This window comes from Mercenaria mercenaria, chromosome 17 (assembly GCF_021730395.1).
Source record: "Mercenaria mercenaria strain notata chromosome 17, MADL_Memer_1, whole genome shotgun sequence".
NCBI lineage: Eukaryota > Metazoa > Mollusca > Bivalvia > Venerida > Veneridae > Mercenaria > Mercenaria mercenaria.
Window position 1 is genome coordinate 15,949,784 of NC_069377.1, and position 23,530 is coordinate 15,973,313.

Consider the following 23,530-nt stretch of genomic DNA (forward strand, 5'->3'; position numbering starts at 1 on the left):
GGACAGAGACTGATCAGAATAGCTCACCCTGAGCCTTTGGCTCTGGTGAGCTAAAAATGGATGATGGTATTAACCAATGTTATTTGGAATATAGTTGGGTGAAAGGTTACTTGTTACAGCCATTTTCAAATAAAACAAGAGGGTCATGATGACACTGGATCGCTCACCTGAGTAATATGAGCTACATGTTTCAAATGTCAAACTGATGATAAAATATTAAGAAAGTCAGTAGGTCACATTCATGGTCAATGATATTCGATCAGTTTTACGACTGGTGTGCAAAACTGTGTATGTCATCAAAATTTCAAGGCTGTATCTTAAAAAACAAGAAAGTAGGTCAGTAGGTCAAGGTCACTGTCAAGTGACATCATATTACTTGGGGTCATCAGGTAATTATAATTAAACAGTCTTGGAAATAGGATCAAATGATTTTTTAAGTATTTTTTCCTATATATCTCACATAATAACTAAGTGACCCCAGGGCAGGGCCTCTTTTAACCCCAGGGGCATAATTTGAACAATTTTGGTAGAGGACTAAAAGACAATGCATCATACCAAATATCAAAAGCCTAGGTCGTATGGTTTCAGACAAGAAGACTTTTAAAGCTTTTTCCTATATAAGTCTATATAAAACTTGGGACCCCCAGGGCAGGGCCTCTTTTCATCCCAGGGGTACAATTTGAACAATTTTGGTTGAGGATCATAAGACAATACTACAAACCAAATATCAAAGGTCTAAGTGTTGTGGTTTCAGACAAGAAGATTTTTAAACTTTTTTTCCTATATAAGTCTATGTAAAACTTGGGACCCCCGGGGCGGGGCCATATTTGACCCTAGGGGGATAATTTGAACAATCTTGGTAGAGGACCACTAGATGATACCTACATACCAATTATCAAAGCCCTAGGCCGTGTGGTTTTGTACAAGAAGATTTTCGAAGTTTTCCCTATATAAGTCTGTATAAACCATGTGACCCCCTGGGCGGGGCCATATTTGACCCTAGGGGGATAAATTGAACAATTTTGGTAGAGGACCACTAGATGATGCTACACACCAGATATCAAAGCCCTAGCCCCTGTGGTTTTGGACAAGGAGATTTTTTAAGTTTTTCCTTTCGGTTGCCATGGCAACCAGAGTTCTGCATAGAATTGAATTCTTTGAATAATTTTGAAAGGGGGCCACCTAAGGATCATTCCTAAGAAGTTTGGTGTAATTCTGCCCAGTAGTTTTCAAGAAGATTTTTTTAGAAAATGTTGACTGACGGACGACACACGACGCACGACACACGACGGACACTGAGCGGTCACAAAAGCTCACCATGAGCCTTAGGCTCAGGAGAGCTAAAAACTAGCAGTCTGATTTGTAATACCTATTTTTTCACTTTCCATTGATAATTTGTTACTTATCAGGGCTTTTTCAGGGGGTTCTGGGAAAAAGGCCCCTGGTCATATTGGGAATTTTTAACGCGGTAAATTGTCAAATTTGGGAAAATATACTGACAAATTAAGTGAGTTTTTAATTAATATTAGGGATGGGAACGAATACTGAAATCAATATTCGAATATTCGGTTTGCCATATTCGAATATATTCGAATATTCGGTTTGCTTTAATGGAAGCTTTCAATTCTTATTAAGTGATTGGCATAAACACAACGTATTCATTTGTTTACAGCGTGGATCATCGTACGTAATAAGGCCAAAAAATGTTTGCTTCGGGTAACCCGATCCTACTTAGCAAAACCCGCCGATCCTAGCATTTTATTTCACGATTCTGTCAATATAATCATGAACATATTTAACTAATTCAGTGTTTTAGCTTCAAAATAATACAAAAAATCAAAACGATTATAATTTAGACCGTCGCAATTTTATCTAAAAATAGCAGGTCGCCCCATTTAAACACGTGACGCGCTGTTGTATTACCGCCGCCATTTTGAAAATTTTTAATCGTCGTGTAAAAAGCAAGTAAGGCAAACTTAAACCTCCTTCAACATGAACTTATGCATCAGTCATATGTTATCTTGATTTTATTATAAAGTTAATTCGAATACGGCCGATTGCGGATGAAAACCGATTCTGCGGATGGTCTGAAACGTCGTACAAAATATTGTGAAAAGATCGGCAATATCTACAAGTTTGGTATTGTTTTCGAAAAAAAAAATTCTACAGCTTGTTACATAAAACAGGCGCCAATAAAAATGAACAAACGATATAAAGATATCACATTTACGCCTAATACAAACTGTTAATCCGTAGTGATGACCCCAGGTAATTATGTATTGCAATTTTCTTGTTAATTGGACATCTTTTGACATGCATCTGACACAATGACGCCTGTTGCAAACTGTTAATCCGTAACGATGGCCCCTGCCAATTATGCATTGCTATTTTCTTGTTAATTGGACATCTTTTGATACTCGTTAAACAAACATGACATGGTTTTATTCTGTAGAATTAGCATGCTCATATTGCCCAAAATCAATGATACTTTTTTGAACAAAAATATACAATAATTTACGAATATTCGAATTTGATTTTCATATTCGAATATTCGACCGATTTCCGAATATTCGAATATTCGAATATTCGTTCCCATCCCTAATTAATATATATTAGTTTTAATCTTCAGTTTCATATTTTACTGGTAGACAGTATCCCCTTGTGAATTTTTGAGAGTTTTTTTCGGGATTGTGTTCCAATATTGCCTAAAAATATTTGTCATGCTAAAATTTTTGTTTACAGTTTGTTTTCACCAAAGTTTTAACTGAAATTATCCAAAAAGTAGAATGGCAAAGTGCGAGTATTTTCGAGTGAAAAACTGGGTCGCGAAAATATGTGCTAATTGATTTTAATGGTATCAGAACTACCTGTCAACATGTTTTGGGTACTTTATTCAATTAATATTTGTGTTTTTATGCATTTTGAGAGGTTTTTGCATACAAATCATACATTTCTTCAGCAAAATCTTGTAATTATTTTTTGCCGAGGTTGCAGACGGTCATGTTACTAAAAATAGAAACGAGTTGGTTTTTCCAATATTTTGTTTGATTTACTTGGCAAACAAAACTAATTGTGCAAGAATTATTATTGAAAAACAGAAAGTAACTGATTTCAGTTGGGAAATTTTTCATTGGATTGGGAATTTTTGGCTCCAGATTGGGAAAAATAGAGCATATTTGGCATTGGGAATGGGGCCGAATATCGGCCCCGTGAGATAGGGTGAAAAAGCCCTGGTTACCATGGAAACACGAGCCCCACGACATATATATTTTAAACTTATATTAGAAAGCTAACCCGCATACTAGTAAAATTATCAATTATGCTGACTTCTACGGATATCAATGAAACTAAAATACACTGAAAAGTGTTAAATATCCGTATTTTCCTTCTTCTTTCAATATAAAATACATTTGGAGGGTCATGTTCTTCAAACCTGGATAAAAATTGAACTTAAAGGGACAGAGATAAACGAAACTGAGATTGCAGCAGTTAAAACATCATATTACACGAAATATAAAAAATTGCTGCGGTTCAACTACCGTAATTTGAATTTACCCTGGTAACAAGGTAACCTACCTCCTTAATACTTCTCAATAGGGATTTTTCTAGACCTCTAAAAAGGGCAGGGTGCTGCTCAAAAGGGGCAGGGTGCATTTTGCGTCTTGCGTACCTTTGTCTACAAAAATCATAAGGTAGATTTCCATGGTTTGGGTTGTAATGTCTACATTGTAAGGTACTACAGAAAGACTTGCAATGAATCTGAATGTCAGGAAAGACATTAATACCTGTTTGTCTATATAACATGCTTATCATTTATAAATACATGCAGTTTGTTTTATGTTTGTATACATTATTTTTGTCTTGAAAGTTTTCTTGATTAAAAATACTATAAAGATAGTATTAAATAATTTAACCTACAAATTCTGGTGCAAATCTGAATATTTTAATAAATGTCATTATACATATTTTAATAAATGTCATTATACATTCATCATATTACTGAACGTACCATAGATACTTGTGTATAAATCATTAAATGTGCAGTTTTTTAACCCCCGGACCCGTCCCCCGAATCGTGGGTGCATATCATACACAGGTATAGACAATTTTCCAACTTCAAAATAACTTTGTTAACGATTTTCGCCATTTCGGTAAACAACGGTAAAGGGAAACTACTATACGCGCCGACTGTCTACGCTAAATTCTGAGATTACCGTTATGTTCTGTAAAAGATCGAGTGGTTTATTTTCTTTTAAACAAAATTAATATCATATAAATTTAATAGTATTTTGATGAAATAAATATTAAAAAAAATCATAGATATTCTGATAGGCAGTGATACTAATTAAAGATCAACTGTTATCTTCAGCCGAGATCAAACTGTGAGCAACAAAACTGACACGAGGTGCCATGCTAATTGCTGATAATTACTGGCCATTAATCGGCATTTAATAAGCAGCAGACTTTGTTTTAAGATATGTTTTTTTCTCATTTTTTATTCTGTTTTGCAATTTGCTTTAATTGCTGACCTATCTAATTATTGTTTGCTACGATTCGGTCAGTCGTCGTCTGCATACCGTTACTGCATACATGCCTCGGGCAAATACACAGCACCTGTGTATAGTCGGTGCGTGTCATAACTGCGTATCGACTGACAATTATTTGGGATGATATTTTGACAGATGATTGACTGGCATTTCGTTTAGCAATACTTCATTAATGGTCAAAGGGGCGGTGCTAAAAGGGCAAAGGGGAGCTGAAGAAAGGCAAAAGGGCGGCGATTTCGGGGAGAAGGGTGGCGCTAAAAAAGGGCAGGGCGCTGCGCCCTGCTATTCCACTCTAGAAAAATCCCTACTCAAGTAATGCTTCAGACAAGCCTTCTTTTGTATAATAAAGGGAGTTAATTCAAAAACTAGGTAAGGTAGAGTTATGGTTCTCTGACACTGCACTTCCCGCCAATGGCCTTATCAAATTGTGATATTAATACTTCTCAAGTAATGCTCCGGATATGCCTTATTTTGTATAATAAAGGGAGATAATTCAAAAACTAGGTAAAGTAGAGTTATGGTTCTTTGACACTGCACTTCCCGCCAATGGCCTTATCATTTTGTGAAGTTTCAATGAAATGCCATTAATACTTTTCAAGTAATGCTCTGGACAAGCCTTATTTTGTATAATAAAGGGAGATAATTCAAAAACTAGGTAAGGTAGAGTTATGGTTCTTTGACACTGCACTTCCCACCAATGGCCTTATCAAATTGTGATATTAATACTTCTCAAGTAATGCTCTGGACAAACCTTATTTTGTATAATAAAGGGAGATAATTCAAAAACTAGGTAAGGTAGAGTTATGGTTCTTTGATAATAATATAATAATCTTTTGGGAAACCAGTGATATATATAGCAAAACATGACAAAAGAATTACAGGTATATCAGAGTTGTTTGTTTGTTTGTTTTGGGTTTAACGCCGTTTTTCAACAGTATTTCAGTTATATAACGGCGGGCAGTTAACCTAACCAGTGTTCCTGGATTCTGTACCAGTACAAACCTGTTCTCCGCAAGTAACTGCCAACTTCCCCACATGAATCAGAGGTGGAGGACTAATGATTTCAGACACAATGTCGTTTATCAAATAGTCACGGAGAACATACACCCCGCCCGAGGATCGAAGTCGCGACCCCGCGATCCGTACACCAACGCTCTTACCTACTGAGCTAAACGGGCGGGATATCAGAGTTGTAGGCCTCAGTCAAGAATCACCAGGGTAAGTAGAATACCTCTCACTATTCTTTGAATATTTGAGCTAAAAAGCTGCATTATATAAATATGAAAGACATTATTGCCAAGGCTCTTGACAACAACTAGACATCAGCTTATGGTGCCATATCATAGTGGATAAGATGACGACTCCTCAAACCAGATGTTACTATATGAACCTCCACATAAGACAGCTGTATCTTAACAGAAACTAATTTTTTCCATGGAAGCCGATTGAAGAATATAAACTATTTAAACTTTCAGCTTCTGTAGCAGCCCGATTAAAATAATAAGACAGTAAATACACAAAAACTAGAAACACTACTGCTAATCCACTTACAATTTACTGAATCCTGATCGCTGTCAATGCGTCTGGGTGGTCGTTTTGCTGATGTAGGCCTTGATGACCTATTTCTAATATCCTCTGGAAGACTATGTGGAATAATTGCATGAGCTGAACGTTGACCATGACTGGCATTCTGGTACTGGTCACGTAACAGCTCCATCTGATATAAATGATGACGAGTCACATGACTTTTCTGGTCGACAAACGAGCACGACATCAGTTCTTCTAGTTCAGTATATTTCTGATGAAGTTTACCTTCAATATATAGATCAGGGTTAACTTGAAAGATTTTATATCCTTGACGTTTCTTTCTCGATAACAAAGGTTTTGCCTTTTTTGCAGGGTGCGGTGGTTTCGAAACATTTTTAACATTTTCATGTTTTTTACTTTCATCTTCTGATGAGCTCACTGTTGAAGAGTAATCATCAACGACTACCATACGCTGATAATCTGAACTCTCTGAATCAGATTTTGTTCTTTGTTTTCCATTGTTATCAGCATAAACAGTTTTTTTTACCTTCTTTTCTATTCTATGAGGAAAATGTCCATTCACTTTTTTATTTTCTTCCCTATAATCTTCATCAGATGAAGATGAATCGCTTGAACTACTACTGCTGCGTTTCGAGTCTTTACCCATTCTGTTCATACCTTTATCACTGTCTTTATCAGAATCATAAGACTTTTTCTTTTTATTACTGTCTCTATCAGAATCGAAGAAGCTGTCCAAGTCTGATTTATCTTGCTTACCTTCTGGACTTCTGGAATCAGATCTAAACCTCTCTTTCTTTATATATTCATCATCAGAGGAATATGTATCAGAGGAGTAACTGTGTGGTGACCTTGGCCTTTGGCCTTTGGGTGAAGATGTTCGATTATTCATTCTTCGACCTGTGGTTGTCTTTGGGCGTCCTTTTCTCACATCATTAGCACTCAGTTTATTTCTTTTATTCTGATTGTAATCAGCTGAAAAAGGTCTTGTAGATTTTTTCGATTTAAATTTGTCAGCAGAATTTGACCTTGTTCTTTGTTTTCTCATTTTCTTTCCCTTAAATCCAGCATGTGGGTCTCCTCTCGGCACTTTGGAGGTGCTGTCCGTATCTTTCATTTTGAATTCGGTAAATGATTTACTAGCGCTAGTCTCTTTAGTTAGCTGTTGCTTATCTACGTCATAAAATTCTGGCGAAACACTTTCCCTGGTTTCTGTGGGGATTACTACATTTGTAAACCCTCTGCTTTGTTCCTTTGCTTCTTCCTCTTTAACGAGGGATTCAAGGAGATTTAAACTTCGCGGTCTAGGAGGTAAACCAGGGTCATTCATCTCACATGTTATCAAACTTAGACCTGCAAGGAGAAAAAAGGCATTTGCTTAAATATATGCTTAGAACTTCCTGAGTATCCATGTTTTGTAAGTTTTCAACAGTACATGAGAAAGTGTGGACAGTCAGTAGTTCTAATCAGAATTCTTGCCATTTATTACTTCTTCATATGTGATATCTGTACTTAGTACTAGACCAGTCTTTTTTTTCCAATATCATTAAGGTTATTCATCTGGATATACTGTACAACTATTCTAACCATATGTTTCTATGCGCTTTTTTGGGGCCTCTATGGTCGAAGGGTTATCACAGGTTGTTGACTTTTGCTTCAGTTGCCCCACTTCAATATGGGTTTGAGCCTCGATTGAGGCACTGAATTCTTCATGAGAGAAAGCCATCCTGTTGGCTTATGGAAGGTTGCTGGTTCTACCCAGGTTCCCAGCTGTGATGAAATAAATTAATAATGCACGGAGGGAAACCTGGTGTCTTCTTCCATCATAAAAAAGCTAGAAAGTGGCCATATGACTTATAACTGTGTCAGTGTGATGTAAAAGTATGGGTTTCTCTCCTTAAAGCCATCCATAAGCTTTAAGCCTTCTCAATAAGCACCTGTCTATTTGTATTAGCAGAAAGTTTAATCAAATTTATACATATTGTACTTCACTTACATCAATTAAATTAAAACTTTCAAAAGTAAATACCGGTATCTGTTAAAAACTGTGTTTGATTTTGTATTAAAGTTAGTACAAGTAAAATTCTGAAACCGAGTAAAGTTTGATAAACAATTAGCATTAGGTAATCTTGAGCACAATATGAGAAACAAGAGCTGTCCATAAAACAGCACGCTAGATTATTCGACAGCTTTTCTAGTCAAATAACGGTTATACTTGGTAAGACAATGTGACTGAGTTATTTAATTACCATTTGTTACAAATTAAACTTCTATTGTGGCAATCATGATAACTTGCATGAGAAATTTCAACTAAATGTCCCAAGTCAAATACGGGACAAAATTTGTAATAAATTCCACCAAGGGTTCTCTAACTTGGTTATGTAATCATGTAATGATGAGAAAAGATGGCTTGTGTGACGTTTCAATCCAATATATTTAGCTGCTACTGAAATATAGCTTGTCTGTTAGTTACAAGCAAAACTTTAACAAAATTTTCTAAGTTGAAAAAGGGCCATTATGTGAATAAAATTCAACAAAGAGTTATCTAACTCCCTTATTAGGTTTGATGAGTAGAAAGGATTGTAACATAGTTGAGTAGGAAGGATTGTAAGTTTGATAGTTGCTGCCAAAACTTTAACCAATTTTTTTAATCTGAAAAAGGGCCAAAATTAGTATTAACTTCAACCAAAAGTTATCTAACTTGGTTACATCCGTAGGACTGATGACTAGGAAGCCTTGTGTGAAGTTTTAGTTCAACACATGCTATAGTTACTGAAATATGATCTTGCACGCAAAACTTCAACCAAGGTGTGATGCTAACGCCAGGGTACAATTAGAATAGCTCTCTCTATTCTTTGAATAATCAAGCTAAAACTGGCAAGTTTCTGTTGGGGAAGTATAGTAGCCTTACACGTATTTCAGTTATGGTTTCTTAAAGCCTTAAAACTTAAAGTGACAATAACATTTTAACCTTTAGCCTACTGGCAGCAACTGATTCTGCCTTTGCGACCAGTGCAGACCAAGATCAGCCTGCACGTCTGTGCAGGCTGATCATGGTCTGCACAGTTCGCTATTCAGTCAGTAAATTTTCAATGAAGACCCCTTCGAATAATAAATGGTATAGCCCAAATTGAATGATGGACCAGACCATTATAGAAATTAAGCAGGGTAAGGATTAAAACATTCTATGATTTACTACTATCATCATTCATCTCTAGACTAAACATTCCTAGTTTATCAATAATAAAACAAAATGTTATATCTTCTGTCCAGCATTTCTCAAGGTTGTAAAAGAATAAAGAACAACAGACTATAAGAACAAAGATAACCTTATAAATAATAGATCAGCAAATAATTTATTTATAGCATATCAGATTTGATACTACTACAATTAACCTTTACCATCAAAGATCAATAACACAATAGTGACTGATCTTACAACTATTTAGAACCTAGTGCCAAATTCAAGTTCCTTAAACAATCTTAAAACAAAAATGTATATTTATTTCTATATTAATGTTGTAAACATGACTGAAATATTATATTTCACTAGCATTCATAAACATCAAATATTTATAAAGCTACAGCGGTCAAACCTGTAATTAGCCAAAGAAATGGCACAATTTTGAAGTAGAACAAAAAATCATTTTGGGAACTTAAATGACAGACTGCTTTTAGATAAGTAGCTGCTTAATGCAGGTAGCTGCTTAGACAGGTTAAACTATTTTTTCCTGGTTGTATCATTCTTTTTACCAAATGAAAAGAATAAACACATTCCCAATTTTCCAAAACGTTAACCTGAAGGAATCTAATTTGTAATAACCTGGAAAATTTACTTCAGCCTAGTAATTCGTCTACTGACCGCCAGAAGGCGCCATCAGCCTTCTTATATATGCTGTTAGCACCTTCTGGCGGTCAACAGATGCAGTATAAGCTTACAAGTTACAACACTTCAATGCCAGATGTTTATTTTTGATTTTATTAATATGATATGAACTAACAGTGCAGCTGAACTTGCCTAAAGGTCACCCGTATTAAGGCAGCTGTTAAGTTCATTTTCAAAATATACTCTTTGTTCTAATTTTAACTTATCTTAAGCAGTAAAAGCATAGTGCTCTCTTGGGTGGCCGCTTAAGACAGGTTTGACTACATAAATCTTTTGGAATACTTATGGAGAAAACTGGCTCTTTCAAGTGATTGTATGTACATAAACATACAGAAGGATGCATATGCCAGCTTTGTTTTTCTATCAGATAAACAATCAAATTCTATCCAAATGAAAATTTAGTTAAACATGAATGGCTATGCATTATAAACAATGTGAGATTCTGGATGCATTCCAACAATTAGATGTGTGTCCACAGGACATGGGTGCCCTCCACTTCTGTAACTACATGAGTTCATGACTAGGTGAAATATTTTGAAGATATGCAACACAAACTTTTAAACACTTTGTGTATTTTTCACTAAGTGAAGGACCATAACTCTGGCCTATATAAGCAAATTCGGAAAAGGGCCATAGCTCTGATCTGATCCACAGAAATCCAGAAAGAAATCCCAGGTGCACAACTTCACATGCTGAATATAAATATTCCTATAATATTTCATCACCCTAGGTGAAACACTTTTTGAGATACGTGCAGCACAAACTTTTATGCCCGTTTTGAATATTTTTGACTAAGTCAAGCGCCAAAACTGAGTAATATCTTTAATAAAACCCCAGGTACAAAATTTCACATACTGAATAATATTCCTGTAATGTTTCATACCATAATCCTGGGTCAAATACTTTTTGAGATACATATGACACAAACTTAGACCCTTTTTATGTATATATTTGATTATGTCAAGGACCATAACTCTGGTCTGGCTGTGTGAAATCCAAATTAAAACCCCTGTTGCACAACTGCATGTGCTGAATAACAATCCTGTGAGGTTTCATGACTGTGTCAAAAACTTTTTAGATATGCACAACACAAATTCGGACGAACGAAATGACGGATGGGGAAGGCCAACTCTAAGTGCACCCCCAAAAATTTGTTTATATTATCATGTGAATACATGTAAATTATAAAAGAGGACCATTTTTGAGGAATACTGACATCTTTAATGTCACAACTACAGGGGTGTAATATATAATATTATGGGAACTAGCAAACAACATGATCTAAACCCACAATGCTGGATAAACCAGTTCATGTACAAATCCCAAATGATAACATGATTCCTAAGAAAATGCAAGAACAAAACTAATAAAACTATCATATTTCTTTTACATCATTAGACAAGCAAGTTTTAGTTTTTTTTCATTTCACTGTCCAATATTACAGCAAAATAGCTGAACTGAAGAAAATGCAGATACAAGTAGAGTTTAGACCCTCATGAAGATTCATTCAGATATTTTTTTTTTCTTCACTACTATTTTCCTTTCTATAAACATACTTTTTTATTTCTTACTTTGATGATTTATATTTAAATATATGTCTTTATATTTTTATTATTCATTCCCTCCTTATACATGTATGTTTATGTACATGTACATGCATTTTTACTAATATTATCTTAACGTTTCTCATCAGTAATATCGGTCTTGTAAATTTCTCTGTTGCTGTGTCATAGAGAAAATGGTATCCCCTGAAGGCCTCGAAATATTTTTGATCAAAAATATAAAAAGAAAATGAACTGGTATCCATAATTCTATGCTTCCTTTAAATCTATTCATAGTCATGCTAGGTCTAAAAATATGTTGAAAATTTTGTTTGAAAATTAGCTCTATTAAATGGCTCTAAGTGTTCATACACCCATATGTCTATGCAAGAATACTGGCAACTACTCTTCTTTGATACAATGCCCTTGTCACAGTAAACAGTGTTGTCTTACCCGGATGATCTTCCTCAAGAACCTCACTTTTCTAGTACAAATAAAACTTTGATTCACAAATTTAGCCTTAAAGATATCATATACAAAATACAGGTAGAGAATGTTAAAGCTCTGGCATTAAATGATAAACTCAAAAACAAGCCTGAGTTAATAAGGAGTGGTGTTACTCATTCTGGTTAATCCTATGGTCCACTTCTTGACAAAATGTTCTGGTTCAAATCAATATGTATATAATCCTGTTCAAATATTTAGACATGATATAACTTTTAAAACTGCTGCAATGATCTGAACATTAAATAAGCAATTACAGTAGTTACATGAGTAAGGCTGGCATATCCTTCTACATTCTGGAAAATGGAAATTGTGGTCTTTGTTGACAGGTGGTCTCTAAACACAGGTGAATTTACATAACATACAAGCAGGAAGAGGAAACAGTGACCTTCATCAAAAGGTTTTACAGTAGTCAAATAGTCAAAGATGTACTCAAAAAATGAAAAAGTCAAGATGTTATGTATCCAAAAAAGAGTCAAAATTTGTACTTTTTTCTGCAGAATAAGAATAATAAATTAAATAATTATAAGCTATTAATTTGCTCTTTTCTATACGAGTATGGCATTTCACATAAGTGTTGTTTTTTTCTTTAAGTTGTAAAGAATCCTAAATTGTGTGATTCTTTTAGCTTGTAGTGGGATTCTATTTTGATCTATTCAGTTATTAAGGAAACAAAAGATGAAAACAAGAGGGCCATGAAGGCCCTGTATCGCTCACCTGACCATCTGACCTAAAGATCATCAAGATTAACATTCTGACCAAGTTTCATTAAGATATGGTCATACATGTAAATGTGGCCTCTAAAGTGTTAAATAGCTTTTTCTTTGATTTGACCCGGTGACCTAGTTTTTGACCCCACATGACCCTGATTCGAACTTGACCTAAGGATCATCAAGATTAACATCCTAACTAAGTTTCATAAAGATACAGTCAAAAATGTGGCCTCTGGGGTGTTAACAAGCTTTTCCTTTGATTTGACCCAGTGACCTAGTTTTTGACCCCACATGACCCTGATTCAAACTTGACCTAAAGATCATCAAGATTAACATTCTGACCAAGTTTCGTACTTGTGTAGAACTACCAATCAGTTATGAAGACAGCTTTTCCTTTGATTTGACCTAGTGCCCAATTTTTTATCCCACCTAACCAAGATTTGAATGTGACTATAAATCATCAAGATTAACATTCTGACCAAGTTTCAGTAAGATATGGTCATAAATGTGGCCTCTACAGTCTTAAATAGCTTTTCCTTTGATTTGACCTGGTGATCAGTTTTTGATCCTACATGACCCAGATTCAAACTGACCAAGTTTCATTAAGATTTGGCCAAGACTGTGACCTCTAGAGTGTTAACAGTCTAATTGTTGATGACGACGGATGGACGACGATGGACACAGGGCGATCACAAAAGCTCACCTTTGAGCACTTCCTGCTCAGGTGAGCTAAAAATTTTTGACTAAACAGGATACATGGACATATTGTAATATACATTCTGAAAGTGAGTACATTCTGACTTTTGCGGTAAATTTTGACTTTACCCTATGGGTACTTTTTGTTTGGGTATATTTTGAGTCTTTTGACCTACATCCTTATAGAAATGAATGAATTGGAGATGGTTTTAATGTAAAATATCCACTGGAACTATTGATTTGGATCTTTAATTTTCTGTTCTGTTTTGACAGCGCTAACAGATTAAAATGATATACTAATCAAAATTTACCATATCTGAATATACTCACAAACAAGGAAGAGGGAGCACTGAATTCTAAACAAATAGATTGTGTATCAGACATTCCATATTATTGAATATTTAGATCATATTCTTTTCGGCCGTTATCAATGGAATCCTGTTAGGACCATGTCGTATGTTGTCTGTCGCGCTTTGAGTGCAACATGACATTGCCACAAAGCGACGCTCGACAATGCAAAGCGAAAATTCACATTGTCAGCTTTAAATGTCACATGTCGTGACTGTGCCGGAATCGTGACATAATATTATGTTGAGTTGTTGTGTTGCATCATTGCGATGTCATGTCGCATTGTTGTGTGTTGACCTCAAAGGAGGTTGAACTCATTTGGTACTGAAAGTGAAAGTGTTCCTAAAATGCTGCAGACAACTGCAAATGAAAATGAACCTGTAAGGGGTGTCTATGAGAGGATGATCTGGTTTGGCATTGACTCCTAGAATTCTGCAAATGTTCCTGAAAATGTTGCAGACCAGTGCAAATGAATATGAACTTGTTAATGTTGTCTATGGGAAGATGAAATAGTTTGGCACCACCTCTTGAAGGTCTGCCAGTATTCCTTTATGTATCACAGACCAGTGCAAATAAACTGGAGCCTGCTGGTGATGTCAACAAGAGGAAAAACTTGTACAAGACAACACCTCCTGAAAGTTTGCAAGTGTTTCTGCAAGCGTCGCAGACCAGTGCAAATGGATTTGAACCTTTTCGTAATGGATACAGGAGAAAGAACTCATTGGTACCTCCTTCTTAAAGTCTGCAAGTGTTCCTGAAAATGTTGCAGACTGGTGTAAATGAATGTTATCTATGAGAGGAAGAATTTGTTTGGCATCGCCTCCTGAAAGTCTTCGAGTGTTCCCGCAAGTGTTGCAGACCAGTGTCAATGGATTCTAACCTTTTGGTGATGGATACAGGAGGAAGAACTCTTTTGACATTGCCTCCTGAAAGTCTGCAAATGATCCTGCAAGTGTCGCAATTCCAGCAAAGTCATGACACATGACATTTCAAGACGACAATGTGAAATATTCCTTCATATTGGCAAGCGTCGCGTCACATGTATCAAAAAAGGCAGACCGCGATGCAAGACAATGCAACACGACACTGCGACAAGACACACGACAAAGCAACATAATAATGTGAAATAACGTGCTTTTAAAAGGGGACAATGTGCCACGACACTACAATATTATTGTCGCGAGTCATGTCGCATTGTTGACCTTATAAAAGCGATGGACGACATACGACTTGGTCCTAACAGGATTCCGTAATTATCTGATCAGCTTCACTCATACTGATGACGTATACTAAGTTTTATTTCAGTTAGATGGAAACTGTTTGAGGAGTTGAGTATGCCAAGATACTCAAACTAAGGCCTGATAAGGCTGAATCTACATACAATGAACTTACATGCATTTTGCCTAGTTTGAATAATACAAAGTTTAGTGTCAGTCTGATGTCTTTTGACTGTCAAAGTAATGAGTAAAGCGTGCATATTCCCAAACTCCTGTGGAGAATACTATTCAAACATGTCCCTGCTTGACAAGTTATTATTTAACCTACCATAATTTGTTTTCCGCTTTGACTTCTACTCCTATATAGTTATGTTCTCATCGACCAAACACCTGTTTACCCAAATGCATCTCCAATTGCCAAGACTAGAACTAGCACGTTTTAGAATAAATTCCAATCCAGAATACTCTTTACTTGGACAAGATAACATAAATATTCCAAAAGTATCAGATGAACTAAAAAAAAATCAAATGTTTTCACTTTATTACATGTAAAAAAACTACTGTCTACTCAATACAGAAGATGAATCTCCAATTGTACAATAAACAGCCTATGTTGTTTACAAGCACCCAGCAGCGCACCGGTTTTGCCGTTCTTCCTTTTAAACACCCTCCCGCAATAATTAATTTAAGTCTTTATTTTTCTCTCTTTATAAACATAATGAAACCTAAAAATGGAGCTTAAATGCGATCAAATATATAAATATTGTTACTACTGCATACACTATATGTTGTCATGTTGAAGATAATTAAAACTTAATCTGAAAAATATACTTAACGATTGATTGTAACAGCTGTCAATTTCAGTTCCCGGACTTCGCGAGAGCACGCGCTGTTATGGCGACGTTTACATTGTTTCAAAATGGCGACCACATACACTGCACGGAAGTATATATGAAAATTGAGAAAATGTTTGTTTAATAAGGACAAACACAGAGACAGACTTGAAAAGTTGACTAATTGTGTATTACACGCTTTGGTAACGATATATTATTCACTATTCATTCATAAAATCATTATTTCTACGTGCTAATTACAGATTTTATCAATGACAGGTGCCCTTTTCGAGCTAATTAGCTTTGGGTCTATGGCATATTTTTTAAAGACCCAAAATGGAAACCTAATGTATTAATCATTGTATTCGTAGATAAAGGATTTTTAAGTTCACATCCATTAAGTGCTTGGGTGGCACTTGTGCAATGGCTGTTGTCCTAGCCTAATTCACTTGGCTTTCCGATTTGACCCATCTAATAGATTGAGATTTTTTATTGTGAAGCATTTACGCTATACATCACCAATAAAACATATAAAAAATCTCTTTGTTCTTTGACATGACCAACTAACTGGACAAGGAAGACCCATAACAATATATTTATTATATTCATATACTTAATTAGACTAGCTACTGGACTATGATTATAGCCTTACTTATTTGGCTTACGGGAAGAATTATTTTATGATCAGTTATTTTATAGTTGTCATCCCTCTAATGACGGGACAGCGACAGTCAAAAGTTATCACGCTGCCCCAAAACTTTCCCTTATGTACAGAGTCCTCCATGAATTATTTGCCATCCCTTTTTTAGTTCCCTTCACTCTCCCAACACATCACTTCTATTCCCTCAGATACAAGATATTTACGGCAACTACAGATTACTTAAAGTAATCCCTCTTCCCCAGAACAGTGTATCACTGGAATTACCTCCCTCCTGCTGTTGTCCACCTCCCAACCCCTGAGCAGTTCAATGCAGCCATTTGCTGTATTGATCATGTCTCAACTTAAACTGCCTGATAGCTGCTTTTAAACTTTTACTTTTAACCAAGCTATTTTTCCTTGCTTTTAACTATCTTTTTACACTGTAAGTTTAGCATTCATAACTAATCCATTTTATGTCAAAATTATATTTAAAATTAATTAATAAATTGCTTGTTTTATAAGCTTTCCATTGATCAAAAAATTATTCATTATATATGTTTTAAGAAAGTTTATGCCATTAGAAAAACATCACTTTTTACCAAAAAAAAAAAAAAACATGGACATTCCTCGTCTGCCTACCTGATCAATGTCTTATCAGTTCTAACAAAATAGAAAATAATACAGATTTGCTCTCCTGTAGGTTATGGGCTAACTTGGCACTACATGTCAAATCTTCTCTGTTTTGATTATTTTAGAATTTCTTCTCAAATTATACTGATACAGTTATTTGATATCACTGCTGGTTGTTTCTAAGTAGAGATGAGTGAAAGGATTTTATTTTCCTGTGATATTTTATTCTGTGAGTCATATTTAACAAATTTATCTTTTAATGTAATGTAATTTAAATTTTTAATTATTGAAAATGTTTGTATTGTATATATTACTATAAAATGGACATGTTTGCCAAATAAAACTATACTATACTAACTTTGGGACATTCCAAGTGTAACAGACTGAAAATATTTCATCTTTGACCAGGGCTCAAACCAGTGACTTCTCACACCTAAGGTGGAAGTTCAACCATGTTACTATAAAAGCTACCTCTATAGCAAGGCAACTTATATTCATGTGCTCTCTTAACTCGTATCTAATACAATATTAAGCTAAGCATTTGTCAGCATGTTGGCTTGCCATAATAAATTAAGTAACTGCAAAGTCAGCTTATACTGTAGGAGAAATCTAGTTTAGCTAAGTTAAGACAGTAAGGCATCACAGCTCAACTGATGTCAGGCTTGACTAAAGTAATAATTACTGGACTGGCTATCAACAGAAATGTTCTGTTATTCAGGTTCTTTTGCAATTGGTAGAATATTTGAAAACAAGACATATGCTTTTAGGCATAACCACATCTCTTAAACAAAACTGATGCATCACAGATGATCAAAATCATATACAGTATAAATAGTTGGCTATGTTGAGCTGATTAGCATGCATATCTCTAATACATTTTTGTTTAAAAGTATAAAATTAAAACTAACTTTCAGCATAATTTTTTCAGGTATGCTAGCTGCAGCCATGCCGACTTTAGAGGAGCGGGAAAACCTCATGAAACCCAAAGAGGTACGGCATCCAGGATTCCATCCAAAACCAATTCAGAGACTTGCTGTGCGGAAACCTCCAAGAACAATGTTAAACATAGAATGTAATCACTATTTACGTTCATCTACAGAGGAATTTGCACATGGACACCCAACAATGGAGTATAAACTTTGGCTTGAGGCTGGTAAACATGGAGCTCCCTTTCCACAAAGACCTGATGACAATTTCAATTCAAACGTTTGGAGAAATTTCAGACGGCAGTATGGATTTCACACAAATGCAGAAGGAAGTAAAATGTCTGATGTTATAGCCGCTATGTATCCATTAAATATTCCAGCTCCTTCTAAAGTTGGGGAACAAACATTTGAGAAGTATATAAGAGAGACAAAACTATTCCAAAGTGATAAATTTAAGACTCTGGCTATGTCAAGGACAAAATCTGATGTTGAGGAGTTCAGAAAACTAAGAATAAAAAGTCTAGGAAGAAATCCACCAATAGATGAAGATGGTAATATGTTTATCTGCATTAGAATTAACTTTAAACATCTGAACATTTTGAATCACTGCCTTCACAATTTTTTGGCATGATCAGTTCTGTAATGACTGTTTATACAGCAGTTCAAAATATGAGACAAGTATGTCATTGTTTTCAGCATTCATCATTTTGTTTTAAAATTTTCATTTGTAACTGCAAGACATAAAAATGTATAAGAAGTTATATCACATCTTATTTATAGGACTATTCATACAGTAGGTCATTATTGATCAGTTTTGATTATAAATAATAACAATACAGTGCAATCTAAATCACTGAGAAGCCGAAACTTTTTTGTAGAGCAATATTTTTTCTATTTAGAGGTATTTATGAACATAATTTATATCACATAGTAAAATATTCTCATCTGATTTAGAACATCTGACATGACAACTTTATATATAGACATTGGCCAACAAAATGGTTGCAACTATTTCCAATACTTTTGAAAAATATACGAACTTATCCGTCAATATCATGTAATAACTTTCTTTACTTCAGGGAAGATATTGCCTCCAGAGAATTTCAAGAAATACGAGCACAGGTTTATTCCACCACCCGAGCGTCCGCCAACCCCACCCCCACCAAATCAGAAGACGGATTCTCTAGGTCAGCGATACGTTCCAAAGTCTAGACCACATCTTTGGAAGCTATCTTACAAACTTAACAATCCTGAATATAATGCTGTGAAAAAAGAAATCCGAAAGAGAAAAGAAATTAAAGAGCGACAAGAAGAGAGAGACCATCTCAGCCCCGGGCACCAGATACATATGGTCACGCCTTCTCCAATAAACCCACCTACTTCACACAGATGAAGATCCTAGCTAACTCCACTGTTCTCAAACTCTCCTATGAGATAAAACCACAACTGCTTACTTTTGCACACTGAAAAAAAAATTCTAACAAGTGCGACAAAATCCTTCCAATGTTTTTGTCAAAATTCTCATTTACCATATTCAGCTTAGAATTGATGCATTCAGTAAGTTATAGTCCACTGATCTCTTTGAAAGTTGACTTGGAATTCATATACAGATATTTTAGAGATGAAATATGGTTGATTATTCAAAAGGTACGAGTTTTGATCAGGTATGCAAAACTGAGACTGATTTTGTCATAAAGTCTTTGTACAGTTATAAGTGGTAACAGAAATCCTAACAAAACTTTAAAAGTGGAACAAGTCTAATTAATGAGTTATTAAAAGTAATGGATTTTACATGACAGAAATGAAGTACCAGTAAATCAAGTTTAATTAACTTAATAATATTTATTTGTATGACAAGGTACTGTTGACCAGATAATATTCATAATGGTTTTACTTAAAATTGCTAGCTGTGAATATTTTACAAGGTCCTAAATCATGATTGTAATTTCATTTTGATCATGATTAAAATGTTGCAAGGCAGAGACTGGGCAGTGATCAAATTAGTACTGTCATTAACTGATAATTTTGTATTGAAGAATATTGTCAGAAAATTGGACTCTTTATTTGGAAGTAGTGATAGCAAGAAATTCTCAAACAGATCCATCCATATCAATTCAGACTTAAGACTTCACTTTCAATATTGCCCTTGAAATGTAAGGGAATTCCATACAAAAGAAAATAATATAAGTAATAATAAAACTCAAGTTTTATAGTCATTTTTTGAATACAACGTCATATATTCCTTTGAAATATTTCCATTTTTCTGTGTTAGTTTTTCTTCATTTCTTCTGTTCTGATTTCACAGATATTCAAAATTCTATATAAATGTATCATTGACTTGACAATGTTGTCAGTATCACCATAAACAATTACATCCCTACATATTAGATACAGAAAAGGCATTTTCTTGTAGTTCTAAGGCATATTTCTGTGTTCATTGTTTTGTTACATTTTTTGTATCACCTACATTCACATTGTTTTCAACTAAACCTTTATTATATTGATCGTCCTAAATCTGAAAATGTTACATCTGTGAAAAACTTGGAACAAGCAACTTCTCATTGTTATATACAATTCTGGTGCTTAGATTTTTATTTGAAATATGTTTAAAAAAAAATATGTATTTCACGAACATGTTTATGCTTTCAGATAGGCTGTTTACATGTATTAAGAAGCATTGTAAATTATGGTGCTTTTAACAGTGAACTTTATACAACATGGCAATGATATTTTATGAGTAACCAGGAGTGCATGGTCAGTTAAAATAATGAAAATACTTTATCGAGAGATTGCAGTACTGACCATCGATCAGCTCATCATGTTTGAAAATGTATTTATCATACACTTGGAATGTATGTGTCCATATATCTACTACCAGTAAACCATGTTTTCGAAATGTGGGAACAATTTGTGTCTTGTTCTGTTAACGATAACAGTATTTTGTTGAAGTATTTCCAGTCATATTTGTGTTGATTTCGTAACTTGTTATTTACCCAGTGATCATTATTTATATATCTGTATTTCTGTGGCCATCACATCATAAAGGACTGTCTACTACTTCCTTTCAAATTTGTCCTACACATCTCTTTATATAATATTTACTGCTTTAAGAAATATATAGTATGGGTTTGGTGTAAAGAACCAAACTGAGATGATATAGTCATATTAATTGTTTAACAATAAAAAAATACATCTCTAAAAAGTCCTTTTCAAGGTGACTACAGAAACTTCATTAGGCTTATATGCCAACAGCTCTGCTGATTTGATGTTAGATTGAAGTGTTTGGTTCAGTTAAGTTTTCCACTATAAGTGAGGGTTAACTATTTCACTGTAAGTGAGGGTTAACTATTTCACTATAAGTGATCGAGGGTTTAGTGCCTTTCTATCTGTGATATTTATTGTTATGGTAGTGAAGCTGTATTCAGTTGTGTTCTTTGTTTCAGAAAAAAAATCTACTTAAAATAAAAAGCTAACTTTTTGTATAATTTATACTTTAATAGTACATATTTGTATTGTATGTTTTCAATAAAGTGTCATTGTCTGAAATATGTGTTCCATAATTTTCTTGCATTTAAAACAAGAGCTGTACGCTCAACTTTTCTCAGTGGATGACTGGATAAGAGCTTTCCCAGTAAAAACTTTATAAAACACTTTAACCAAAAAATTCTAGGTTAAAAAGGGGCATAACTCTGTCAAAATTCAAATCAGAGTTATGGGCATTGTAGACTTTGATAGAAAACAACTATTTTAAGTTTCAAATCAATAGCTTCGATAGTAAGTAGAGATATTTGACTTTATCAAAAACCTGTGTCGGTTTTTTGCTAATAACAAACAGCTTAGGTAAGCTACATTGAGGATTTTCTATAGACATCACCTGTGTTGAACTACTGATCTGCTACAAAGAAAGCACCTGTGAAAACTAAAGATCTTCTATAGCCAGCATCTGTGTAGAAATACAAATCTGTGTAGATAACACCTTTGTAGAACTACTGATCAGCTATGAAGACAGCATCTGTGTAGAACTACTGATCAGCTATGAAGACAGCACCTTTGTAGAACTACCGATCAACAAAGAAGACAGCATCTGTATAGAACTACTGATCAGCTACGAAGACAGCACCTGTGTAGAACTACTGATCAGCTACTAAGACAACACCTGTGTAGAACTACTGATCAACACCGAAGACAACACCTGTGTAGAACTACCGATCAACAAAGAAGACAGCATCTGTATAGAACTACTGATCAGCTACGAAGACAGCACCTGTGTAGAACTACTGATCAGCTACTAAGACAACACCTGTGTAGAACTACTGATCAACACCGAAGACAACACCTGTGTAGAACTACCGATCAACAAAGAAGACAGCATCTGTATAGAACTACTGATCAGCTACGAAGACAGCACCTGTGTAGAACTACTGATCAGCTACTAAGACAACACCTGTGTAGAACTACTGATCAACCCGAAGACAACACCTGTGTAGAATTTAACCGATCAACAAGAAGACAGCATCTGTATAGAACAGACTCTCAGCTACTAAGACAGCACCTGTGTAGAATACTGATCAGCACTAAGACAACACCTGTGTAGAACTACTAAACAACACCGAAGACAACACCGTGTAGAACTACAAAACAACAAAAAAGACAGCATCAAAATAGAACTACTGATCAGCTCGAAGCCCAGCACTGTGTAGAACTAAAACAGCTACGAAGACAGCACCTGTGTAGAACTACTGGTCAGTACGAAGACAGCACCTGGTAGAACTACTGGTCAGCTACGAAGACAGCACCTGTGTAGAACTACTGATCAGCTACGAAGACAGCACCTGTGTAGAACTACTGATCAGCTACGAAGACAGCACCAGTGTAGAACTGCCGATCAGCTACGAAGACAGCACCAGTGTAGAACTGCCGATCAGCTACGAAGACAACACCTGTGTAGAACTGCTGATCAGCTACGAAGACAGCATCTGTGTAGAACTACCGATCAGCTACGTAGACAGCACCTGTGTAGAACTACTGATCAGCTACTAAGACAACACCTGTGTAGAACTACTGATCAACACCGAAGACAGCACCTGTGATGAACTACCGATCAACAACGAAGACAACATCTGTATAGAACTACTGATCAGCTACGAAGACAGCATCTGTGTAGAACTACCGATCAGCTACGAAGGCAGCACCTGTATAGAACTACTGATCAGCTACGAAGACAGCATCTGTGTAGAACTACTGATCAGCTACGAAGACAACATCTGTGTAGAACTACTGATCAGCTATGAAGACAGCACCTGTGTAGAACTACTGATCAGCTACGAAGACAACACCTTTGTAGAACTACTGATCAGCTATGAAGACAGCATCTGTGTAGAACTACTGATCAGCTATGAAGACAGCACCTGTGTAGAACTACTGATCAGCTATGAAGACAGCATCTGTGTAGAACTACTGATCAGCAACGAAGACAGCATCTGTGTAGAACTACTGATCAGCTA

The 23,530-nt window shown here is 35.3% G+C and overlaps 2 protein-coding genes across 2 annotated transcripts in view; one reads left to right on the top strand and one right to left on the bottom strand.

The window, feature by feature from the left end:
* Positions 1-15,644, bottom strand: part of LOC128550325 (trichohyalin-like) — a 40,976-nt gene extending 25,332 nt beyond the window's left edge. Inside the window, exons 1-2 of the mRNA XM_053529166.1 lie at positions 15,326-15,644; positions 6,099-7,445 (exon numbers count right to left, since the gene is read on the bottom strand). Coding sequence (XP_053385141.1) covers positions 6,099-7,422 — 1,324 coding nt within the window. The 5' untranslated portion in view covers positions 7,423-7,445; positions 15,326-15,644. The remainder of the gene's footprint in view (positions 1-6,098; positions 7,446-15,325) is intronic.
* Positions 15,645-15,877: 233 nt separating this feature from the next.
* On the top strand, positions 15,878-21,572 carry LOC128550326 (testis-expressed protein 52-like). The gene is made up of 3 exons (XM_053529167.1): positions 15,878-16,033; positions 18,029-18,577; positions 19,106-21,572. The coding sequence occupies exons 2-3, from the start codon at positions 18,031-18,033 to the stop codon at positions 19,417-19,419; spliced, it is 861 nt and encodes a 286-aa protein (XP_053385142.1). The 5' UTR covers positions 15,878-16,033; positions 18,029-18,030; the 3' UTR covers positions 19,420-21,572.
* The last annotated feature ends 1,958 nt before the right edge of the window (positions 21,573-23,530 follow it).

Bases quoted from the DNA above. Each gene is read 5' to 3' on its own strand.
- LOC128550326 (XM_053529167.1), top strand. From the start codon at position 18,031: ATGCTAGCTGCAGCCATGCCGACTTTAGAGGAGCGGGAAAACCTCATG. The intron at 18,578-19,105 runs GTAATATGTTTA...TCTTTACTTCAG, and splicing joins TCCACCAATAGATGAAGATG to GGAAGATATTGCCTCCAGAG.